The following is a 24900-nucleotide window of genomic DNA, read 5'->3' as shown; positions in this document are numbered from 1 at the left end:
CTAGAAGCTTGCTTCTCTCAGCTGAAACACTAAGGCATGGGCCATGAAACCTGTAGAACATAAGAGGTAAGCTTTGTGAGTCTGAACAGAGGCCTGGTTGGCGGGAGAAGAGGTTCAGTGCTCCTGGGTGATACTACACAAGTATGGGAGACATCTGGTCAAAGCGAAAGAATTTTGAGCCAGGGAGACAGGTGTCAGTAAAGCGCCTGTCACACATGAGGGCCTTCGTGACCTTAATATCCATATAAAAAGCCAGGTGTGGTGGTGTGTGCTTGTAATCCCATCACTGGCAGAGACAGCAGGATCTCTCACGGGGTGCAGGCCAGACAGTCTAGCCAAATCCAAAAGCTCCAGGTCCTGACGAGACACCTTGTCTCAAAAAGCAAGGTGGATGTCTCTGGAGAACTGACATCCAAGGTGACGCTCTGGACTCCACAGACATCTTGGTAGTCAGCCACATGATGGTAAATGTTTTACATCTGGCTTTCAAGACAAAAAAGACCTAAGAGGGAGTACTTGCTTATTTTCTTAGTGAAGAGTCTTGTCCTGACCCAAGTGGGAAAGTACAAATTGGCTGTCATAGCTGGGATGAGCAGACTTTAAGCTTCAGTAAGTGTTCTTGGACTTCTGGCTACAACTCACTAGTTACTAGTGGATCTTACCAACGTTTTAATGGATTATAAATGGCATTTGTAGCCTTTTGGGTTTTTGTTTGTTGTTTTTTGAGACAGGGTTTCTCTGTATAGCCCTGGATGTCCTGGAACTCACTCTGTAGACCAGGCTGGCCTCAAATTCAGAGCTCTACCTGCTTCTGCCTCCTGAGTTCTGGGGTTAAAGGTGTGTGCCACCACCTCCTGGCTGCATTTTTAACCTTAAAAAAAAGATTTTTATTTTATATGTTTGCCTACACATATGTCCATGCACCATGTGTGTACACAAATAGCATTTTTTTAAAAAATGGACAGATCAATCCCAGAGTGAGTTTATGAAAACTTGGTTTTTTCACTGAAACATAAAGTCACAGTGGAAACAGTTCTCAGTGTGGTTCCTGGTTACAAAGTCTTAAAGCCACCACTGTTGTATTGTCTCTTAAAATAAAAGCAAAGTTGAATGCACATATAATCTTAGTACTTGGGAGAATGAAGCAGGAGGAATGAAGAGTTCAAAGCTAGCCTGGGCTACACAGAACTGCAGCATCTCAAAAATAACCACCCTTCAAAATCTTAAAAAAAAAAGTTTGTATGATTGCATTTGTGTGTATTGTGTGTGACACACACACACACACACACACACACACACACACACACACACACACACACAGAGGCCAGAAGAGAGTACCATTCTTTGGACCTAGAGTTGCAACTGATTGTGAACTACATTGTAGGTGCTGGGAACTGAATTGAGGTCTTCTACAAGCACCATGTATATTCTAAACTTCTGAGGCATCTCTCCAGCCCCAGTGAACACCGTTCATTCCCTTGCTATGGTGCTGTTTCTCAGTTCTTCCCAGCAGAATGGTTTTCAATGTTTAAGGCTATTTCCACCATTTAACCTCTCATGTCTTCACTACTTCAAAGTCAGTTCCCAGTGACCTCTGCTGCTATGTCCATTGACCCTGTTTGTGTTATTTGACCCCTCAGAGAATTTAGCACATCTGTGTGCTCTCCTTTGCATTCCCATAGTCATCCCCAGCAGGTCGCCACAGCTGCTCCTACTTTCTCTCTTCCTGGATTTTCTCCTCAGGGCTCTGGTCAAGGCTGTTTTTTCCTATCTGTGCTCCGAGGCCACATTCCCATGACCTCATGTCACCTTCCTCTCACTGCCAGCTTCAGCAAGCTGAGGATTTTGGTTCTGAGAGCATGCAGGGGCTCTCAAGAGCCCCGGGGCTTTGCACTAGCTATTTCTACAATCTGAAATGCATCCCACATTGAGGTGAATTTATTTACCTTGTATTTACCTTTAGCCTTGTGAAGAAGCAGCAGGCTCAGGCAAAGCTGGATATTCAATTGCTCTTCACTTACCAATAATGTAGCATTCAATCCAAGGTCTAGGGACCTATTTCTTTAGAGGACTTACACAAGGTATTGGGAATGTGTACAGCAAATTCCCTTTCTCAACTTAAAACTCGAAGTATAGTTAGAAGCCCACCACACCTAACAAAAACTACAACGTTAAGGCAGTGTACATCAAGGATTAAATTCAGCTATTTAAGTAGAATCTTGAGGAGTGAATCAAATTTTAAAAACGAACAAGAGGAAGAAAGAGGAAAAAGTAACAAGGAATCAACATGAGGTTGCTGCTAAGAGGCTTGGAATGAATTCAAGTTCAAAGCAAAATAAAACGCGCAACCAGAGGAGAAAAACAACAAATGACCATTTCAAACATGTCTTTCAAAAACAAACACGGGCAAAAGTCAAGAAGAGAACATAACTTGAGCCCTTCAGCACACCAAGACTAGGCAGCAGCTCCACGTACTCTACGTTTTTATTTGCATTTCTGTTTGTAGAAAGCAGGCCAAACTGTCGGCAGTGCAAGCCCCTGACTGTGCAATTGTTTATTGGCCATCTACTCTGCTCAGAATCGAGCACCACACTGTCCAAACTGTTCCCTAAGAAATCGCACCACTTGCCTGGCGGTGGTGGCGCACGCCTTTAATCCCAGCACTCAGGAGGCAGAGGCAGGCAGATCTCTGTGAGTTCGAGGCCGGGCTGGACCGACAGCCTCCAAAACAATTCAGAGAAACCCTGTCTCGAAAAACAAAAAACAAAACAAAACAAAACAAAAAATCGCACTACTTAGTGAGTCCCAATGTTGGCACATCCAGGCCACTCACTGCTTACAGATGGGGCAATACTGAACCGATTTTCTCCACTTCTCGGGTGAGTTACCGGCAAAAAGGAGAGGCGCTAAATGCCGATTGGCTCGCAGCATTCCTAAGGCTGCAAAGGAGATACACGGAGGAGGACCCTGGCCCCAAACACATCCGCCCACAATTACTCTTTAAATGCATTTTTATCACCCTTGAAATACAGTGTGTGTCCCAGGGTGACCCAGAACTCCTTAATTTCCCCCAAAAGATCTCCAGGATGACCTTGAATTTATGATCCTCCTGCCACTTCGAAAGAACTGGGATTACAGGCAATGCACCTCGACCAGTTTGTGTAGAGTTGGTTAAAAATCAACCTGGGGGCTTCCAGCACGATAGGTAAGCCACACCCCAGCCCCGAACAAAACTCAGACTCCTAACTCCCACAGTCAGCCAGTAGTAGGCATGGGTGGCAGGAAGACCCCCTCGCCCTGGCTCACAGCACTCGGACGCCCCGCCCCTGGCGTCGTGCGCGCTGAAACGGCCCGGGACTAACCCCGCCCGCAGCCTGTAGTCGCGTGGAGAACCCGGACGGTGTCCTGCAGGGGACACGTCAGAGCGCAGTGCCTACTAGCATCGGGCTGGGGTGAGTTCGGGCGACGCCGGGCTTAGGGGCATCGGAATGTCACGGTCTCCAGATAGGAATCCGAAGGGTGGTTCGAGTGCGGACTCGCCGGCCCGCCGACCCCATCCCGACGCACGCACTGGGCTCTGGGCACCGGGTACCGGGAGGTGGTCGTGGGTTGAGGCTTGGTCTTCCGACCGGAGTATCAGGACAGCGCTGCCAGCCCCGGGTGAGGCCTCTCCGCTCCGCGCCTCCCCGGACGTGGTCTTCATCCCCAGCCGGGGAAAGGGAAGGGCGAGCGTCACCTGGATCCCCAAGAATGACAGACCCTGGGACAGTTGATTGACAGCTCTGCCACACTTTGTGATCCCATACACGCACTTTAGGATGTTGAGTCATTCGACCCCAAAGTTGAACGTGGGGAAAACGCAAGGTCTCTGGGTTTGGGGCACATCGTAAAATCTAAGCGATGGCTTCTATTGGCTGGGATGGTAAGACTTGCCCGGAGACTTCGGGGACTAGTTATTTAATACCAGCCTAGACCATCTGGATCTCTCTCTGGGCAGGATATCAATTATGGATGTGGCGATGGCAATTCTTGTCTCCTTTTTGCTCTAGTTCCTGCTTCCTGAATTGCATGGAACAGAACTAAAGGTTCAGAAGTTTTGAATAAATTGATAGTTAATGGCAAATACTAGGTAGGGGTCTAGGTTTGTCTTTTAGAGTATAATCAAGAAAGATCCAATTTTCTTTTCCCAGTAAAAACTAACAAGAGTTGGCGAGCGCCTTATGTCGTACAGCCAGACAGAACTGTAGGAAGTAAACTGCAGGAAATTCTAGTTTCGTTTTCTGGCTTGGTTCTGGTTTGAGTCATCAGTCTTAGAGGGAGTACAATGTATTACTGGGAAAGGCATAGTGGAGATATCTTTAAAAACCAGGCTGGTGCAGAACATTGTATGTAGTATTCAGGGGGGTGGCTAGACTTCCCCACCCCACCTCCGACTGACTTAATTTGGCTAAGTGAAGAAGAGCCATCTTTTTTTGTTGTTGTTGTTGTTTTTGTTTTTTGAGACAGGATTTCTCTGTGGCTTTGGAGGCTGTCCTGGAACTAGCTCTTGTAGACCAGGCTGGCCTCGAACTCACAGAGATCCGCCTGCCTCTGCCTCCCAAGTGCTGGGATTAAAGAAGAAGAGCCATCTTAATAGCTAACACATACTGAGCTGTTTTCCACTATTTAAGCTTGTTAATCCTCAGGGCAGTCGTATGATGTGATTCTTGCTTTTTCTACAAACAGGAAAAGTTAAATGAATATTTTCATATGGTATTTGCCATTTTTGTAGTTTAGGGTTTTGCACTGTTTTTGTGTTAGGGACTGAACCCAGGACCTTGAGTATATTAGACAACCCCCAAGCCCTTTCCCCACCTTTTTTTGGTGTTGAAGATTGAACCCAAGGCACCACCACTGCCCGGCTTTCTTATGTTTTTAAAAATACTTTTGCCTGTGTTGGTGACACACGCCTTTAATCCCAGCACTTGGGAGGCAGTGGCAGAGGCAGGTAGATCTCTATGAGTTCAAGGCCACCCTGGTCTTCAGAGCAAGTTCCAGGACAGCCTCCAAAGCAATACAGAGAAACCCTGTCTCGAAAAACCAAAAACAAAGACCAAAAAAAAAAACCTTTTTACACTGATAATTTAAAATTATTTCATGTACAAATACCTTATGAAGAATGTAAAAGACAGGCAGTAGTGATGCATGCCTTTAATCCCAGCACTTGGGAGGCAGAGGCAGAAGGATCTCTGAGTTCAAGGCCAGCCCAATCTACAGAGTGAGTTCCAGAACGGTCAAACCTATGCAGAGAAACCCTGTCTCAAAAAAAAAAGAAAAAGAAAAAGAAAGAAACAGAAAAGAAAAGAAAAAAGGAAAAAATATAGGGTAGGTCTTTGGTTATACTAATATTCTGTTATTTGGTAACTATTGGTAAGGTAATATAATTTGCATATGAAAGTTTGATGTGAAGAAAAATTATACATTCTTGATTTTCTGTTTTGCTTTTACACAGGGCAGGTTTTCAATTTGAGTATTCTTTAAAGGAAACGTGGGTAAAGCCTTATATAAAGAAGAGAGACTCCAATCAGCAATATCAATAATAAGTTGGAAAAGAACAATGTTGTCCTTAAACAACCTGCAAAATATCATCTATAACCCGGTAATAGATTTTTAGCAAATCTTTTTTTTGCCTATAGTAAGACTAACCAAAAATGCACTCAAGTTATAATTATCCATTGGGGGCCAGACATGAACACAATTCCATTAGTATATATGACATTTCTTTGGGAGATTGACACTGTGATGGGTACTGGCTGAAAAGTAGAAGGGACTCTCGTTTTCAGGTGTGTGGGGAACAATGACAGTACAAGGTGATGAGAACTGGGGGACAGATAATTTAAAAAAAGTAGAAGGGACTCTTGTTTTCAGGTGTGTGTGGGGAACAATGACAGTACAAGGTGATGAGAACTGGGGGACAGATAATTTAAGGGCCCCGGGGGAGGCATGTCTCAGACCTTAAAAGCATAACTTTTAAAGAAAAATGAATTTCTTATTCTACATAGCTGTTCCTTCTTGCTTTTTTTTTTTACATTTTTATTTACTGCATCTGTAATATGTGTACATGCATATACCTTGATGCCGCAGCACACACATTGAAGGGAAGGTCCATGTCCACTTTTGGGAAGTTCTATCCTACCATTTGGGTCCCAGAGTTGAACTCAGGTAGTCAGATCTGGCAGCAGGCACCATGACCTGTTGAGCTATCTTACTGGCTTGGTAATCGCTCCTTCCTTCCTTCCCATCTCTCTATCTCTGTCTACCATCTTTTTGTTCTGTCTGTGCTATGCAATAATCTTTCTGTATGCTGTGATTTATATTCCTCTCGTTGGTTAATAATAAAGCTAAATTGGCCTGTAGCCAGACAGAATGAGGTTAGATGGGAAAACCAAACAGAGATACAGGCAGAAAGTGGGGCAGAGTTGGGAGAGATGTAAGCCAGTCACTAGAGGAAGAAGACATTCTAGAGAAGAGGTTAAGCCATGAAACCATGTGTCAAAATGTAGATAAATAGAAATGGGTTAATTTAAATAGTAAGAGCTGGTTAGTAATAAGCCTGAACTATAGGCTGAATATTTTATAGTTAATACAAGCTTTTGTGTGATTAATTGAGACCAGACAGCTGGGACAAAAGAAAAGCTCCACCTCTGTTTGTATATCATCTATCTGTCTGTCTATCTATCTATCTGTCTATCTGTCTATCTCTCTGTCTGTCTGGTAGAACCTATGGCTTCGTGATTTGGGTGTATTCTACCACTAAGCCACATCTCCACCCCTTCACTGTTCATTTGTTAGGCTTTTTGTTTGATTTGATTGCTGTTCAGTCTGAGCTCAGACTTGGAATCCTCCTGCCTCAGCCCTAGTGCTGGGGTTCTAGACTGGTCTATTCTGCCACACCTGGATTTTTGTCTTCTTTTTGAAATGATAACTGTTCACAAGAGTTAATGTCCAGGCTTCCCCTCTGAAGCAGGGGAAATGTCGGGAACCAGTGGCGAGAGCCCATGCAAAGCTTATTGTGCAGTTCAGGCTGCTGCTAAGAGTCCCTAACCTTCATAGTGTCATAAGGAAAGAAAGGGTTAACACCATGCCAAACAAGCTGAGTTTTGGGGAGAAATAGCCTTATGTGACAAAGGGTTCAAAAAGGAAGGTCTACAAAATTTGACACTAGTGAAGACATTTAAAGTGACTGCATTATGTTATAGTTAAAAACATCTCAAGGTTGTGGATTGGAAAGAAACAAACAAGACCAGGCTTCTGTGTATATGTAAGTGTGTACATGTCTGAGCATGTGTATGCATGCATATGAGAGTGCATGTGTGTATATGTGTACGTGGTAAGTGTATGTGTTTGTGGGTGTATATGCATATGATTTGTTCTTCTGTAATTGGTGTGATGAAGACAGGAACTGTTACTTTTCATTTTGACCTCGTGAATGTTTTAGTGTTCATGGTCCAGACTGGTGCAAGCTCTGTCCATGTTAAAACACTTCTTGGGAAGAACAAAGTACACTTTGTATATCTGGTGGTATCTTTTTTCCTATTTGGCTTATTTTTTTCATTAGTTTCACTGAAAGAATCTGAAGAATTAAAAGCCAGACTCACTCTTCTCCATTCAAATTGAGTGAGTAATATGAAAGATGTCTTCATTTTACACCAGAGATGCTGTCACGTGGAATCTTTGGGAACTTCATCATCTTCCCATAGGTTCTGTAGTTGTTTTTGGCACACTTGTCTTTGTTTAGCTGAGAGCTGGCATCTCACTTTGTATCCCAGACTGTCTCCGTCCTGCATCAGTCTTTTGCCTCTGCTTCTCAGCTGCTGAGACTGCAAGTTGAGCTGCCACACCTGGCTTGTGGAGAGCTGAAGGCGCTCGACTTCCAGCTGGCCAAGAAGTTAGTAAACATGAGTCTGGCTGGCTGCTGCTCCTCATTCATAAACCACTCGCCACCGTTAGCCCCAACTGGAACTGAGAAATGGCTGCTTCTGGAACCAGGTCCCTAAGGCCACACCAAGTGTGCTGAGTCACCAGCACAAGTTTATGATCGTGGCTGTTGAGTTGTTGCAGCCAAAGGGCAGGGAGCAGCTCTGCCAGACTAAGAGGCTCAGGGGCAGAGTCAGCACATGCCCCTGGGCCCTTTAGAGCCTCCACGTGGGATTGTGTTGGGGAGACTCTGAACACTTGGGGATTTTATCCGGTGTTGGTCAACATAGGCACTGTCTGTCTCACTCACAGGAGTACTGCAGACACCCAGGTGAAAGCTACAGGTGTTTTCTTGGTAGCACAGGTGTAGGCCCCAGTTAGGGGCCAGTGTTTCAAGGGCAGCACTCTGTCTCACTCTCAGTTCTTAATCTACTACAGTATCTTACTCATCATCTCTATTCAACCTTTAAAAGTACAGGTTGTGAGCTGGGCATGGTGCCTACCTGCAGTCCCTACTTGGGAGGCAGAGAGGCAGGAGAGTCAGAAGTTCAATGTCATCTGTTACTAGCCTCCATTAGTCACTGAGTTTGCTTATAATTGCCTTGTAACTGAATTTATGAAAATACATTTGTCAAATTTCTTTCCCTCAGACAATCCCCTATGTTGGCACCATTTCTGAGCAACTGAAGCCTGGCTCTTTGATTGTAATCCGTGGACATATTCCTAATGATGTGGACAGGTAAGATCATTGTGTCTTGTGGAAGTCTGCCAGTGACTGTGGAGAGGCCACTTTGATGCTGTGAGGCCTGCTGCTGTTTCACTAGCAGCCCTGCTGAGCTGTGAGGGGGATGAGTAACAGGGTGAAGGTTACTGGAGTTTCTTATTTTGTTTTGAGACAGGGTCTCTACATAGCCCTGGCTGTCCTGAAATTCAGGCTGTCCTCAAACTCACAGAGATCCACCTTCCTCTGCCTCCTACGTGCTATGGGGTTAAAGGCGTGTGCCACCATGCCAAACTGGTTACTGGTTTTTTATATCATTGCTGTAAGTTTGGTTTCAATATACACAGATGCACTGACAGAAAAAGGGGGTTGTTCGATAACAGGACCTGTCACGGTATCTCTCAAGACAGTCTTGGCGGCTTTGCCGAGTGTCTGCTTTGGGCATAAACTCAGGATGTGTCGGTTCCTTTTCTTGTTACTGAGAGAAGCAACAAAAGGAAGAAGAGTTCATTTTAGCTTGTGGTTTGAGGGTCCAGTCCATCTCAGTAGAGAATAAGAGCACGTCTTCTATGGTGGCAGGGTCTGGAGGCAGCTGACCACATTGTGTCCCTGGTCAGGAAGGTGAGAGATGAATGGCTGGCACTCAGCTCACTGTCTCCTTTCTTCTCTTGTATTCAGTCAGGGACTCTACTCTATGGGTGGTGCTGCCCACGTTCAGGATGGGTCTCCCTCCTCCGTCACACCTCTCTGGAAAATGCTCTCATAGACACACCAAGGGCTGTGTCTCCTAGGTGACTCAAAATGCAGTCAGGTAGACAAGGAAGAGTAACCATTGCAGGTCGCGTCTGTCAGAGTTGAGTTCAGTTCTGAGTGACTTACATCATTGATTTAAGTATGTGGAAATGGTCTCAGAGAGACCCCAGAGCTTTGTAGTCAGTTCTACCCATCAACTTGTGGTGATGCTTAGCTAAAATGCACCCTCACTTTCATGCTGGAGGTCTGTGTGCAGCAGGGGTGGGGGCGAGGAGCAGGTGTGGATGAAGATCAGGTGCCGCTCACTCTGAACAGACTCCTGGGCCTGAAGTCTCCCTGGAACTTGCTTTCTGATCATCAGCAAACTTGTGCTGACAGACAGGCCAGGATCCAGGGCAGTTAGGAAAGGAAAGGTCTTATCTGACTGTGGGCTGTGTTACTGAGGAAGGAGGAAGGGGAAGATGGGCAGGCTGCCCTGTAGGTGCTGTGGATGCAGGAAGGCATCTTACTTTCCCCAAGACTCGCCTTTACTTGCTTATGTGGTTCTTCTCTGCCATCGCCCAGATTCCAGGTGGACTTGCAGCATGGCAACAGCCTGAAGCCGAGGGCTGACGTGGCCTTCCACTTTAATCCTCGCTTCAAAAGGTCCAACTGCATTGTTTGCAACACGCTGACAAATGAGAAATGGGGCTGGGAGGAGATCACCTACGACATGCCCTTCCAAAAAGAAAAGTCCTTCGAGATCGTGATCATGGTGCTCAAGAACAAATTCCAGGTAGGTGCTGAGAGAGACAAGGTGAGTGCTAGCGAGCAAGCTTGGGGCCACTCTGAGGTGACTGGAGGCATCAGATTCGTCATTCCCTGTCCACATGGAAACACAGGTCCAGAACACATACTCTTTGTCAGGTCTTCTTTCTTCTAGGAGGGTTAAGCTCTGGATCCACACAGCATCGTGTTATTGTTAGGGTAGTGGATTATAAAAACCCCCACCAAAGGTGTAGGAAAATCTACACGAGAAGATTGTTGGTGGCCAGGGCAGGCCCAGTGTCATAGCCAGATACTGCTGTAGGGCTCTGGGGTCTTGTGAACACAGCCACTGGTTTCCTGGGCTGCACTTTGGCTCCAGAAGGTCCTTTGAGTGCCAGCCCTCAAACCCACAGAGGGCTTGTGAACCAGAGATCCTCCAGCTCCGGGAGTGTGTGCATATTTTGGTTAGGTCCCAGTGGGACGTTGCTCTCTGGAATCCCCTGCACTCCTCAATTTGCTCTTCTCCCCTTCAGTCTTGATCAGAGTAGCTGTACCCACCATGTTGCCTGGGCTTGTTGTATATGTGCTGTGGGTCCTGCTGTGGGCTGTTTATGTCTCCCTCCTGGACTGTGACACAGCACCTGGCTTTAGGAGGCACTGTGCAGAGGACTCACAGATGACATTGTACCACCCTGCACAGCTTCAGCCCATTGAGTAAGGTCTTTACAATTTAGAGATAAGAAATCTCAGATAAATCAGAAAGCTCACTGTGTGCTTTTGTTGTTTGTTTTTGAGGCAGGGTTTCCTGGAACTCACTTTGTAGACCAGGCTGGTCTCAAACTCACAGAGACCCACCTGCCTCTGCCTCCTGAGGGCTGGGATAAAAGGCATGCGCCACCACGCCCGACTGCTGTGTGCTCTCACTTTGTGAAGTCAGCACATACTTGTGGTTTCCATATAGGTTGGCTCTGTCACAGTGTAGCCCTCAAAGAGGGCTGGGCAGCAATTTGGCAGAGCTAAGCTGCCTCCCAGGCTTCCAGACCTCATGTGTGACCCTTGGGGCCCTGAGCATGGCTATCTCTTGGGCACACTCACAGATGGACACATGTGGCACACACGTATTTCCAAATGTATATGCCTGGAAAGATGATGACCCAGGTGCTTAATCAGACAAGACTCAAAAAGTTCAGGATTTCTGCTAGTGTGGTGGCGGCTGCTTTCAGCCACAATGTAAGTAGAGATCTGTGGGCAAATAAACCTAAGAAAACATTTCATTCATTCATTCACTCACTCATTTCTGTGGTGCTGGAGATGACGTCTGGGTGGGGCAAATGTTCTACCACAGCTCCACTCCCGCCTGTAAGGAGACATTGTATTTGGCTAAGCTCTGTTAACGTGCTCTGAGGGCGCTACCTTCTGTGTCTGTGCAGGTGGCTGTGAATGGAAAGCACGCTCTGCTGTATGCCCATAGGATTGACCCAGAGAAGATAGACACACTGGGCATCTATGGCAAAGTGAATATTCACTCCATTGGGTTCAGCTTCAGCTCGGTAAGTGCCCTTCCACACATACCTGGGGTCTTTGGGGACAGCGTTTTCACATTCAGTCAGACCTACTGGTAGGAATTTTCTTTAATTTACATCTCCCATTGAGGAAAAAGTAACATATATTTCAGACCACTTGGGTCCTGCTCACTTAACCAGGCTTTTGCTGTTTGTGGGACCCCAATCTAGAGTGAGCTTGCAAAATGAATGTCTTTTTAGCTGGTTAGTGTGTATTTCTTGTCCGTGGTAGCAAATAAATATTTCTGTAAGACAGTTTTCTAAGTATTGGAATTTAAGTTTCTTGATACTGATAGTTGTTGCCAATGTGAACAGTTCACACCCTTGGCAGCTGTGCCCAACTGTTTGTGTGCTCATGATCCTATTAGCATCAGATCTTGTTCTTGAAAACTGGTCAGTTTCAGGTGGTTCCCCAGTGTTCAGCTGCATTTTTTCTTCAGTTTTTTTTTTTTTTTTCTGAGACAGGGTTTCTCTGTTTTGGAGGCTGTCGTGGAGCTCGCTCTGTAGACCAGGTTGGCCTTGAACTCACAGAGATTCGCCTGCCTCTGCCTCCTGAGTGCTGGGATTATGGGCATGCGCCACCAACGCCCGGCTCAGTTGCATTTTTTAAAATCATAATTCTCAGTGGTTTTCCATGCTTGGTGTCACTGATTTTTTTTTTATTATGCTCACTATTTTAAAAAGAATCTGATGATGTTAAAGTTAATCTATGATCTTTTTGTAGGATTTATAGAGTATGGGAACATCTGCCCTGAGACTGACACAGATAAGTAGAGAATGTAAATATTCTGTCTATGAACCAGCAGTTAAAAAATGTTAAGGTCAGGCATTGGTGGTACACGCCTTTAATCCCAGCACTCAGGAGGCAGAGGCAGGAGATCTCTGTGAGTTCAAGGCCAACCTGGTCTACAGAGCGAGCTCCAGGATAGCCTCCAAAGCAATACAGAGAAACCATGTCTTGAAAAGCAAAACAAACAAACAAAAAGTTCTTGTTACATTCAGTGGAAGGAAGGCTTATTTAGTTTTTGAAATTGAGTTTTCTGTATTCATTCATGTGTGTGTAGGTACATGTGTACATGTGTGTACATGTACATGGAGGCCAGGGTCAACTCTGGAAGTCTTTATCAATTGCTCTATATCTTTTTAAAAAAACATTTTTTAGATTTATTTATTTTATACAGTGTCTGTCTGTATGCCAGAAAGTCAGAAGAGGGTGCAGATCTCATTACAGATGGTTGTGAACCACCATGTGGTTGCTGGGAATCGAACTCAGGTTCTCTGGAATGCTCTTAACCTCTGAGCCATCTCTCCAGTCCCAATAGCTATACATCTTTTTAAAAATTATTTTTGCATGTATATGTGTGCAGTATATGCATGTGTATACATATTCACGTGTGTGTTGGCATGTGTGTGAAAGCCAGAAGTAGACGCTAGATGTCTTCCTTGATCGTTCTCAGCATTTTGAGGCAGAGTTTCTTAGTTGAACCCAGAGCTTGCCAATTCAGCTAGTCTAAGTAGCCAGCTTGCTGCAGAGATCTGTCTTGTGCTAGGATTATAGGCAGGCCTCCATGCTGGGCCGGCATTTATATGGGTGCTGAGGATGTCAACTCCAGTCCTTGTGCTCTGCAAGTGCCTTAGCCTCTGGGCCACCTCCCTAACACTTCCACCTTAGTTTTTTGAGACAGGGTATCTCACTGAGCCTGGGACTCACCCATTGGCTAGACTGGCTGGTCAGCTTGCCCTAGAGCTCCTCCTTTCTCTGCCTTTCCAGCACTGGGGTTACAAGTGTGCAACTCCCATGCCTGGCTTGCATGTGTGCATAGCAAGCACCGTGCCAACTGAGCTGTCTCCCCAGCTTCACAACTTAAGTTTTTAATGTGAGGTCAGGACAGAAGCAGCCATTTAAGAACCAAGGAGCATACTGTTTTATGGTCTTGGGCACTGTATTTTTGTAACATGTAACCTGCTAGTTAAATGGCTACTACTCTGTGGTCATGTAAAAAGCACTTTGTCACCCTGAGTTCTTAAGAAGCATTGGAAAGAAGCATTTGCAAATCCCGAACACCAAGTGCACTGTAGATGAACTCTGCCCCTTGGTGGCAACAAGAGCGGTTTTAAAATTGACGTTTTACTGCTTTGGAGAAAGCAATGCCTTACACCTCTGCACATCCATGCCTCCAGTATTTGGAGGGCTCTTGGGGAGGATAGGTAAGACATGTTTGAAGTTCACATGTAAACCTTTGAGCAACCATTATTGTGGATGCTAAAGTATTCACATGAAGGACGCCGGACTTCGTTCTAGTTCATAAGCCCCACAGCACCTGTCACGAAGCACGGTGCCTGTGTCACACCAAGGCGATGGCACTGATACATGACACCTCAGCAGGCTGCTCCTTGCAAACCTGACAGTCTGCCCAGAAGGTTGTGCTCACTTTTCTTTCTCTCCCACCAGGTGTGTAAGTCTGGCAAAGCACATTTGGTAAGTCCTTTTGCTTGGTTAGTCCTTGTGGGACATTTTATAAACGACCCAAAACATGAACAATTAAGCCTTAAAGGCAGCTGCATTCTTTCCACACTTTACTTTAGAACTGTTTCCTGTAACTGGTAATAGGGGAGAGTCTTCTAAAATCATACCCGGAACTGCGTAGACTGAACTGTCACTCACTCTAACCTCTCCCCCCAGCTGTTTGTCTAAGGTTTGAAGAACCAACAGTTTAACTCTGTATAGACATTAAATTCTAATGCTGGGTGGTGGTGGCACATGCCTTTAATCCCAGCACTTGGGAGGCAAAGGCAGAAACCCTGTCTTGACCTCCCCCACCAAAAAAAAAAAATTAAGTTCTAATTAACTGCTACAACTCCCAGAAGCCCAGGGCGGCCCCTCCCATTGTGCTTTCCCTGGTCAGACATGTCCTCAGGCATGTGTCTGAACCACTCACATGGGTTGCCGGTCCCATTAGACCTTAGATAGCTCTGCAGCAATGTCTCCTATCAGGTGTCACCCATGCTATGAAAACAATCACCATGTGAGTGTCCTGTTAGCCAAGAGCAGCTTCGCATGGTACCCAGCTGAAATAAAAGCAACGGTCTGTCCCCTCCTGGGGTCCACAGACTCTTGACCCACTGTGTTGTTAGGAATTTTCCCATAAGGTCCTTGCCTGAAGATTGCCTCATTCTGACTGTGAGCTCTTTTCAGAGCCTGCCATTTGAAGCAAGGTTAAATGCCTCCATGGGCCCTGGACGAACCGTTGTCATTAAAGGAGAAGTGAATACAAATGCCAAAGGGTCAGTATTGCTGCTTCACTGTTGCCTTGTGGACTTGGGGGGTGTTGGAGCGGGTGTGCTTTCCTGAAAGGAGGGACCATGGCAGTGCAAGGTCCCACTAAAGAGCTCTTGGCAGAGTCGGGACTAGGGACAGCTTCTGGCTGGGCCCCCTTTTGGTCAGGTAGGTGGAATTTTTGGTCACAAGGCTCCTCTTGCCTAGGACAGCCTCAGTGTACCAAACATGGGGTCACAGTCCATACCCCAAGAAGCCAAGTTCAGCTATCCATCCTCAAGGAATCAATGAAAAGCCAATGAAGGAGCCATTGAAATTAACAGTGGAAAGCAGGAGTTATTCAGTGCAGAAAAAGGAGTTATTTGATGCAGAAAAAGGAGTTATTCAACGCAGAAAAAGAATTTATTCAATGCAGGAAGAAATGGGGAAAAAGAATTTATTCAATGCAGGAAGAAATGGGGAAGAGCGACAAAAAGGACCAGTGACCACTGGCGTGCATTTGCAGGGTCCTGTGGCACAGTTAAAGTTTAAATAGAGGGCCAAGGAGCTGTAATCTCAGCGGTCCCAGTCAGGGCGTGGCCCCGCCACCACTAGTCTCATCCCACAAGGTAGTCTTACAAGTTTCAGATATTTTTCCAGGCAACAAGTTCCCACTCTGATGAGTGCTGTTTCCTTCTCCTAGCATGCGATTCTTGGGAAATCCCTATTTCTTGGGGTCCATGATTTCAGTGGTCTGGTGGATGAGGGACACAAATCCCTCTTTACAATACCTTCACTTCTGCCAGGACAGTCATCCTGTCACACCCAAATGAGGGTTCCCTTCTGTGATACACAACAGTCTGCTCCTCTGAGCTGGGCGTTGGTGGTGCACGCCCTTTATCCCAGCACTTGGGAGGCAGAGGCAGGTGGATCTCTGTGGTTTGGAAGCCAGCCTGGTCTATAGAGCGAGTTCCAGGACAGCCTCCAAAACAATACAGAGAAACCCTGTCTCGAAAAACCAAAAAAAAAAAAAAAAAAAAAAATCTCCTCTGAGTCGGGCAGTGGTAGTGCAAGCCTAATTCAGCATGTGGGAGGCAGACAGGAGGATCCCGAGGGCACCTGTCTCAAAAAAGAAAAAAAATAAGACAGAAGGGCTAGAGAGATGCTGTGATTAAAAAGTTGTGCAGCTTTTGTTGCAGAGGTCAGTTTCCAGCACCAATGTCAAGCAGTTCACAGCCTCCACTAACTCCTGCTTCAGGGGATCTGGTGCCCTCTTCTGGCCTCCACTGGCACCTGCATGTACATGCACATAGCTATGCATGTATGTATAATTAAAAATAATAAAATTAATCTTTAAAAATGAGTTAGCAGTATTGGAAGATACCCAATGTCTGGCTTGTGTGTATACCCACCCCCATGTATCTCTCTCTCTCTCTCTCTCTCTCTCTCTCTCTCTCACTCACACACACACACCTTTTTCCAAGATGTCCATATTCTTGAATGCTTTTGAAATGAGATCTATTTCCTAGGTAGTAGCATGCTTTCAAAAAGGGAACATGTGGAATTGATTGGAGAATGCTTGCATTGAGGGTCCCGGAGTCCTACCTGAAGTACTTACCTGATTTACTTGTTCTGAACCCCCAGCTGTAGCTCAGCTGCACCTCAGCTTCAGCACTGATCCTGGTCTCATGTTGCAAATGTGTTAGTGGCATGCATATTCAGAATTGGAATCCCCTCCCCCACGTTCCCATGTGCATGGTTTGTAGCTAGAACTGTATTTCCAGTCTAAGGTTTTTTTCCTTTCTCTTACAGCTTTAACGTTGACCTAGTGGCAGGGAAATCAAGGGACATCGCTCTACACTTGAACCCACGCCTGAACATGAAAGCATTTGTAAGAAATTCCTTTCTTCAGGATGCCTGGGGAGAAGAGGAGAAAAATATTACTTGCTTCCCATTTAGTCCTGGAATGTACTTTGAGGTAAGATTATAGTTTTTGTTTTGCTTTGTTTTGCAATGGGACAGGACAAAGGAATCCTCAGAACATGGTAAATAACTTTTATTGAAATCAAACCCAACCCTCTGTGTAGGGATTGTGTGCTATTCACCCACTGTGGAGGTTGAAATTTGAACACAGGCCATTGGTATAAACAGTGGGGCCAGTACACTCGACATCCCAGAATACTTGACAGTTGTCATGTTGACATTTGTGTAACCACAAGGAGTTCTGACAGGAACTTTGTCTCAGGACTGGAAATACAGATCTACTCTTTTTGGCATAAGTGCATGTGCGTGTGTGTTGCTGCTAGGTTGATGTTATGCCTTTTTCTGTAGCTCTTACTGAGCCCAGAGCTCACCAATTGGCTAGGTTAGCCAACAAGCCTTAGGATCTACATCTCTGCATCCCAGCACTGGGAGTAACAGTACATACCACCACACCCAGAGTTTCACTTAACTCATGTCCCCTGCAAAGCGCTTTTTCTACTGAGTCGTCCCCCCAGCCCCACATACGCATTTGTAAGTAGATACATGGGAACCCTGTAAGTGTGTACTTGTACTGTTCATGACCTCCACAGTTCCAGATGGCAGTATTTCTTTCTAAAAGCTGGTCCTGTTGGTAGGTAGTTAAAGAATAGTACACAAGACCCTTGGAACCAGAAGGCGTGAAGTTTCTAGTCCCCAGTATGCATTATGTTAACACATGGCTTTTCCCAAAGCCACCTTTTCTGGGGTGCTTTCTGATTGGAGAGTGATGTCTCCTTGGGATGTAAATGCTAGGTGGCTGGCTAGACTGGTCACTGGCTTAGGTGACTACCTCTCATGGTCCTTCAGGATCATTAGTTTAGGTCAGGCTTTACATTTTAAACTCACATGCTGAAACTATTAAGAATTCTCAGGGACTCATTCAACTGGTTGTTAAAGCACTAATGCCAAGTTGACCAGAATATCTCAACGTGACAGTCACATTATTTCCCAAGTTCTGGCATAAGGAAGCACCCTAGTGCTTGGAGGGTGGGTAGATGTGGACCAGACATGGCAGGTTCCTTGAAGGTGTGGGTATTGTTTGTGAATTCAGAAGGCTGAGTACGATCTGGAAGGTCAGGTGTAGGGCACTTGAACAAGTCACTAGAAGAGGGAGGTGTGGCTCAGGGTTTGTGATTGGCAGGGGCCAAGGTGTATGGGGTAACCTGAGGTACACAGGACGGAGACAGTTGGGTGGGTACCTCTAAAAACAAACTGGTCCTTGTGGCTGAGAGGAAAACAGTGGAATAACTTGGCCTCAATCTATGATGCTGAAATGAAAAGGTGTCAAAACTCAAATAATGCTGAAAAACAGAAAAATGAAATTTTTATTTACCTCCAATTTGACTCATAATTTAGATAATGCTATTAAAATTAGAAGAAGCAGGGGCTGGAGAGATGGTTCAGTGGTTAAGAGTGTGTTCTGTTCTTACAGAAGATCTAAATTCAGTTTCCAGTCAGCACCCACATTGGGTGGTTCACAAATCCCTGAAACTTCAGCTCTATGCAATCTAATACCTGCACTCACGTGCACATACCCCACAAATAATCAAAACTAACACAAACCTGTAAAAAAAAAAAGAATTAGAGGGAGTGCATTCCAGATCTTTTTCTGTGGGCACAGAGCTTTTAGGCTGGCTCAGCGAGGGGTCAGGGAGGCAGGCGGGGACACTACAAATCTTTAGTACTTGGACTTGCTTCCCTTGTGAGCTTTCGTGCTGCAACAGTGATTACCCCCATGCTGCTGTTAGCCTACCACAGTGATAGACTGTATCAAATGTGACTTCAGGATGCTTTCCCAGGTTCTTGTAGATCTTTCCACTATGCCGTTCTTTTCAATTAAACAGCACCTTGCATTTCAAATTCACCTACTCGAAGTCTGTGTGTGTGTGACATTTGTGTGCATAGGCCTGCTCTACCGTCCAATGCTTTTAAGTTTCTCAGTGAACCTGGAGCTGTTAGCAGTCAGCAATCCCCAGGGATCCTGTAAGCACTCCCCTGGCATGCCATAGGTTACAGGTGCTTGGGAGGCCCAGCTTTTTACTTGAGTCTTAGGACTCACACTCACTTGAACAGCAAGTGCGCTTATCCACTGAGCCATCTCCAGCCCCACTCTTTTTAAAACTAGTCATGCTGGGCCTCACAGGCAAGCACACCGAGTCACTAAACTACCACCCCAGCTCTGTCTTAAAATCTAAGTCACTATTGGATTGCATTGATATGCTGTTCAAATACAAAACAGCTTGTGACACTGGCTGTGTTAAAACATCTGTCAGTGCATCAAGTGGAGCTCACAGATCATCAACTTCACTATATGGATGCTGTTAGGCCTGGCCACAGTCTGGCTACCTCCAGCTCTTTGAAGGCCCCGGACCAGAGCAAGCAGAATTTGAGCCAGAAAATTGTTTTCCCAGCTGTTCTGTGGTCACTGGTGGGGGTGGGGTGGGGTTGTCTCTCTGCTATTTCACTTCCTCTTCTAGGAGACACACCCTGCAGGTCACATGCCTTCTTCCTGTCTGTGCTTTGCTGCAGTGTTTTCACTTGTTGCTTTTACATTTATTGATACAACAGGGGGGAACTTGCTAGGATTGCATCTGGCTTCTTGCCAGGCATCTCCACCCCTTTTCTGTTGTGCTATACAATAGGAGATTGAATTATGATTTGAGATTTGTTAAGTATATGTCACCTAAGATCCCTTCTAACTAGTTGAACTTGGGATCTCCCTCATTCTTGGGGAGATACCTCAAGTAATAGGTAATCCCCAGTTCCCCGTGTAGCATTACTTTGGTTTAGTCAATTACGTTTTGTGCTCACTTGCCCCTTGTCCTGACTTCCTGTGGGAGCTTTTCCCATTGCTACCATCTAAAGAATAGAACCATAACAAGGTTCTTTGTAAATTCGAGTTTGGTACTCTAGTCTTATCTCTGGGAATGCGGCCAGTCCAAAGCCAGACTATGCGGGACTTCTAAAGGCTTCACTGTGGCAAGCACTGACAAGCTGTTTCAAAACAGGTATAGAGGCCAATATGTTCTGATTGAGGACAGAGTCAGGATTATTGAGTAACTGCTCTCCTTACCAAGTGTCCTGAGCTGTTGGAATGTCATCAGTTGACATGGCCAAGACCCTAGCATTGAGGCAGGATAGTCAGGCTGTTTCTCAGGGAATGGGTAGGGGCAGTGATCAGCAACTTTCTGTTAATTCCCAGATACCACAAGGAGAGACACTTCCCAGTCTTCTAAAAGCCAGGATCAGAATTGGGGGGGGGGGGGAGACACGGCACGGGGGCACCTGGTGAGACACAGTGGGCTGAAGGAGATGCCACATGGTACATTGGGATTTGGGTTGCCTGTGAAGTCACTCAGAAGGGGAATCAAAGGTAGAAGGCTGGGGAAACATCTCCAAGCTCAAAGCAAGCCAAATGGTTTTCCTTTTGACCGTCTGTTACTATAGAAGAAACATAAAATTTAAAACGAAGGGCAGCTACTGATGGTGTATCTCCTTTCTTTTCAGATGATAATTTACTGTGATGTCCGAGAATTCAAGGTTGCGATAAACGGTGTGCATAGCCTGGAGTACAAACACAGATTTAAAGAGCTAAGCAGTATTGACACATTAGCAGTTGATGGTGATATCCGTTTGCTGGATGTAAGGAGCTGGTAGCTACCATGATTGCCACCAAACCATAAAATACAAAATGGCTTATGTGATACTGGCCATGTCAAATGCATCTGGCTTTCACCACATTGTTTATGTTGTTAAGTTGAGCTCATACAAAGTCAAGTTCTATCTGGTATCTCAGGCCTGGCCATGCAGTGTGGCTACCTCTATGTTTAGAGGAACAAATCTGGGGCAATCCCAGCTTACCACTGGTGAGGCTCTGCACATAGGGTCCCGTATTATAAAACCACATTCAGCAAATATTAAAGTGCCTGCCTACTCTAATATACTAATTAATGGGGATGGAAGGTATATTCCCTGTGTATATTCTCTGAGTTGGGCATAGACACAGGTGCCCAGAACCAGTGTGGTCCCTGTTTTCTGGCACTCACCCGCCCATGACCCCCCACTGTAGGGTCTTTCTGCTGACATTGCATTAACCCCATTAGGGGGCATTTGTAGTTAAGGTCAGAAAAACATACTAATGGATGGAAAACATTACTTCCTCAGTAATCCTTTTCATAATCCACATCCTATCACATCTTATATGACTGTATAACACTTATTTAGCTGTCGTTGCTTTAAGCTTTATAAAATAATTAATATGCTGAACATGGCAGAAAAATTGAGGCAAAAACCCCCCAAAACTGAATTAGAACAAGTGTTCTGCTCCAAGCAGATTTCTGCTTACTGGCTCTCAAGTCTGTGTGTGCCTGTGGCAAAGTGTGTAGGGAATGGATAAATGCAGTTTGTTAAACCTTCTTGCGTAACTGACATCAGGATGAGACTTAGTGAATGTATAGAACAGGCACTATCAAAGCAAAACCTACACAGGAGTAATGTTAAGCTTGAGTTGGAGTGTAAACCAGCCCTTGCCCCTGAAGACAGACATGTCTGTCTACATCAGCAGTGAGATCAGACACTGCTCTGTCTGCTAAGTCAACTTGCATCAGCAAATTCAACTGCCACACTCCTATAGCTTCAATTATTTGACTGGAGCTGGGAGAAGCCCTAGGTAAAGTCTTTACGGTTCTGATCTTGTTACAGATATGGTGTTGGGAGGGAGATGAGCTAATTTCATCAGGTCATTTTATGACTAAACCACAGGATAGAATTTTGCCAGGGCTTAGGAGTATGCACAGCCAGTTCTCCCAGACAGATGTATTCTTACATAGGAAATAATACCGTCACCATTTCTTACTTTTTAGGAAGTGCTCAATGCAGCAACTGCTAGCCCTTCATTCCTTTTATGGAAATCCATTATGCCAACTACTGAAAAACTCAAGCTATGGGGAGTTGTATGTAGAGCCGGACAATCTGTCGGGAGCCCAAGAGGCTCTAGATATGGGGTGGTGTGTGTAACTGGGCAATCTGGGGAACCCAGAAGGCTCTAGAATTCCCCAGCTCTGAAACGCACTCGGGGAAAATAAAAACCCATTATTTTCATTTCTGTTTTACACAAAACTATGAAGACTGATTTTGAATAGAATCAATCTTAATTCTTAGATTCTTGGTCTTTAAAAAAAGCTGCTGGAATTTAAGCTGTGAGATGTTTCATTGTATATTTCTAAGTTTTTATCTCTAAAATGCAAAATGACCTTTTTGTTTGTCATAATCCTACATTAAAGTTTTATATTAAATTAGAATGAATACTCTCTGGAATAGGTCTTCCATGCTGTAGATACTGAAGGCAAACTGGCTTAATTCTATTTGAACTCTCATTTTCAGCCTCACTGTAACAGTAGCAGATAGAACTACAAAACCGTCAATGGCATTGCTGTCCTTCCCCAGAGCTGTCAGATAGGTGTGGCTGTTTCCCAAACAATGGAAACAGCACAGCCTGAATGCTGCTGCAGGGGGCCTTTTCCTTGACCCAGACCACTACTTATACCACAGACAAACAGTGAGATCCCGTGCTTCAGAGAAGCACCACGTCTCAGGTACCAAACACACCAGTCTCATCTGGAACACCAGCCAGAACAAAGACAAATACCAGACAGTTTGTATAAAACACTATTCTATTTACTCCTTAGCAGCTCTGTACAAAAGGCAGGAGAAGCTTCTGTGGGAGTCCAGACAGGTAGGGATTTTGTAAAAACATTACATATCGGCAGATGTGAAAGTACCAAAAGTAATATGGCACCACACCCACCACGTAAGAACATGAGGATGAACTCTGTGACAGAGCACCAGCTGCAGGTGGATTCTGCTTCAGAAGTAGCTCTGCAGCGGCTCGCCCAGCACGGCCTCCAGTTGCTGGATGGTCTTCTGGCACTGATGCTCCACTTCCTCACATTCATCTGACAGACAAGACCCAGAATTAGGAGTGTGCCTGCAGCCGTCCTGCCTAACAGCCACTGCGCACAGAAGCATCCAGCAGACTAGGACCTGAGGTCCTCCCTCACCGACCCCCACTCCTCCACAGGCATGTTCTTGTCGCTGCCAAAGAGGACCAAGCCACAAGAAAGGGGCCACATTCAAATCCAAGCTCCAGGAGCTCCCACAGCCCTTGCTAACACCAGACATAACAGAGCATGTTTCTGGCCAGATGTCCAGCCAGTGAGACACAAACGTACCTCTCCTTCCTCACCATCCCCATTACTATGAAGGCACTGGGAGGGACAATGCAGAGGCATGTCGATGAGAGGTGAATCCCTGCTGAAAGCAGCTTCACCTGCCATTTAGTGCTATTAGCAACGTCTTTAGCTTTCCAAGTTCCTAGTTTCTTAGAGGGGCAGTGTGAACCCACTGTAAGATTATGTCAGCACCTAACACCGAGTACCAGTAAGTATAGCTCAGCATTCCAGTGGACCACTGATTATAACATGATGGCACAGACAATGACTCATGTGAATATTTGAAGTTATTTCATAAATAATACCATGGCCCACATGAGCAGTAACACACTGCAAGCTGCTCTTAGTGACTGTGAGGTGACAGCTTCCTGACTTGTGCCCCAGGCATGGCAGAGAGGACTCAACAAACAGATCTGTGTCAGGGAGCCTACAGCCACAGGATTCTGCATCATTGTTTATTATAATGCTTCAGACTTACCTTCCATCAATTCTGCTAGAAAAGGAATGGACTCTGGAAGCAGAACAATGTAATTCTCTCTCAGCTTTTCAGCCACTGCTAAGACAGTAATCAAGGCTGCAAACCGCACCTGGAAGGAACAGGTATCAAGAAGGAGACTGTTTCATCTGTCCCCTACCGTAAGACCTGACCTGACTGACACCCTCACTGTGATCGCTCAGTGTACACCATACACACACACTATGTGCCCATGTGAGGGCTACTTAGGATGCGGGTAATCTACTTACCAGTGTTTTTCACTGTGTTCTAGCACTGTAGCACTTTAAAATGTGAAAAAAAAAAAAGATTGTGTTTTCCTTTACAAAAACCAAAACATAACAAAAAGCAAGAGCCAGTAAGACGGCTCAGTGGGTAAAGGCGCTTGCCACCAAGCCTGGTGGCCTGAGTTCAGTCCTCAGGACCACATAATGAGGGAAGGAGACACTGACTCTTGCAAGTTGGCCTCTGACCTCCACACCTGTGTGACGGCAAGTGCATGCCCCACCCTAATAACACATGCAAACTTAAGGGAGTCATAAATGTAACTAAACTGGGGATAGTCTGTTGGATTGCCAGAGATAGTACCAACGTGGTGATGGAAGGCGTCGGCCATACCTCACAGCCCCTGTATGGCCAAGACACCACCTGGCTAGTCTAATTTCAGCACTGAATAAGAGTTTGGGTGTTTCATCATTTCTTGCCTATCATGAGCAATGCAAGTGACATGAGGTATTGACAGCAGGCTACTGAAATAAAACAGTCCTTTTTCTAATTTGGAATAATTTTCAGAATAAAATATATTTAATCAAGATTTTCTTAATATGTAATCAAAATACTAAAATAAATTTGTTTCTGCTACTGTGTAAGAACGCCTAATAAATGTAATAAAAGTCTGCTTTTTACACCAGCATGCTGGCTTTTTATGTGGGTTCTGGAGATGAAACTTGATTCATGTGCTTGCACAACAAGCATTTCATCAACTGAGCTATCTATCTTCCCCAGCCCAGGAATTCTTTATAAAGGCTAGAAATCTATATTATACAGTAGCTCAGACCTCTAGATATGAGGCCTAGGGCCAGGATCTCCCTGTCAGTGCCCTGGGGCTGGTATCTATACCTATAGGTGGGCATTCAGGTCACACCCATGGGGGATGCAGC

General features: G+C 45.4%; 2 protein-coding genes across 5 annotated transcripts in view; one reads left to right on the top strand and one right to left on the bottom strand.

Moving 5' to 3' along the window:
* On the top strand, positions 1 to 24650 carry Lgals8 (galectin 8). 3 transcript variants are annotated; one of them, XM_040755601.1, is made up of 9 exons: positions 1 to 66; positions 5492 to 5638; positions 8607 to 8695; positions 9995 to 10205; positions 11608 to 11727; positions 14192 to 14218; positions 14936 to 15024; positions 16808 to 16973; positions 20525 to 24650. In XM_040755601.1, exons 2-9 carry the CDS (start codon positions 5597 to 5599, stop codon positions 20672 to 20674), a joined length of 894 nt encoding a protein of 297 aa, XP_040611535.1. In that variant the 5' UTR covers positions 1 to 66; positions 5492 to 5596; the 3' UTR covers positions 20675 to 24650. The 3 variants fall into 3 exon arrangements, with proteins under 3 accessions (XP_040611535.1, XP_012970109.1, XP_021083848.1); XM_013114655.3 differs by lacking the exon at positions 1 to 66 and adding an exon at positions 3346 to 3452; XM_021228189.2 differs by lacking the exon at positions 1 to 66 and adding an exon at positions 3503 to 3660.
* Heatr1 (HEAT repeat containing 1) overlaps positions 22672 to 24900 on the bottom strand; it is a 46949-nt gene continuing 44720 nt past the window's right edge. For both annotated transcript variants that reach the window (XM_021228188.2, XM_005071785.4), the window contains exons 45-46: positions 23726 to 23834; positions 22672 to 22971 (exon numbers count right to left, since the gene is read on the bottom strand). In XM_021228188.2, the coding sequence (XP_021083847.1) occupies positions 22883 to 22971; positions 23726 to 23834 (198 nt within the window). In that variant the 3' untranslated portion in view covers positions 22672 to 22882. The remainder of the gene's footprint in view (positions 22972 to 23725; positions 23835 to 24900) is intronic.

Source organism: Mesocricetus auratus, unplaced genomic scaffold (assembly GCF_017639785.1).
Source record: "Mesocricetus auratus isolate SY011 unplaced genomic scaffold, BCM_Maur_2.0 Super-Scaffold_100013, whole genome shotgun sequence".
NCBI lineage: Eukaryota > Metazoa > Chordata > Mammalia > Rodentia > Cricetidae > Mesocricetus > Mesocricetus auratus.
This window is presented reverse-complemented; position numbering and strand designations above follow the sequence as displayed.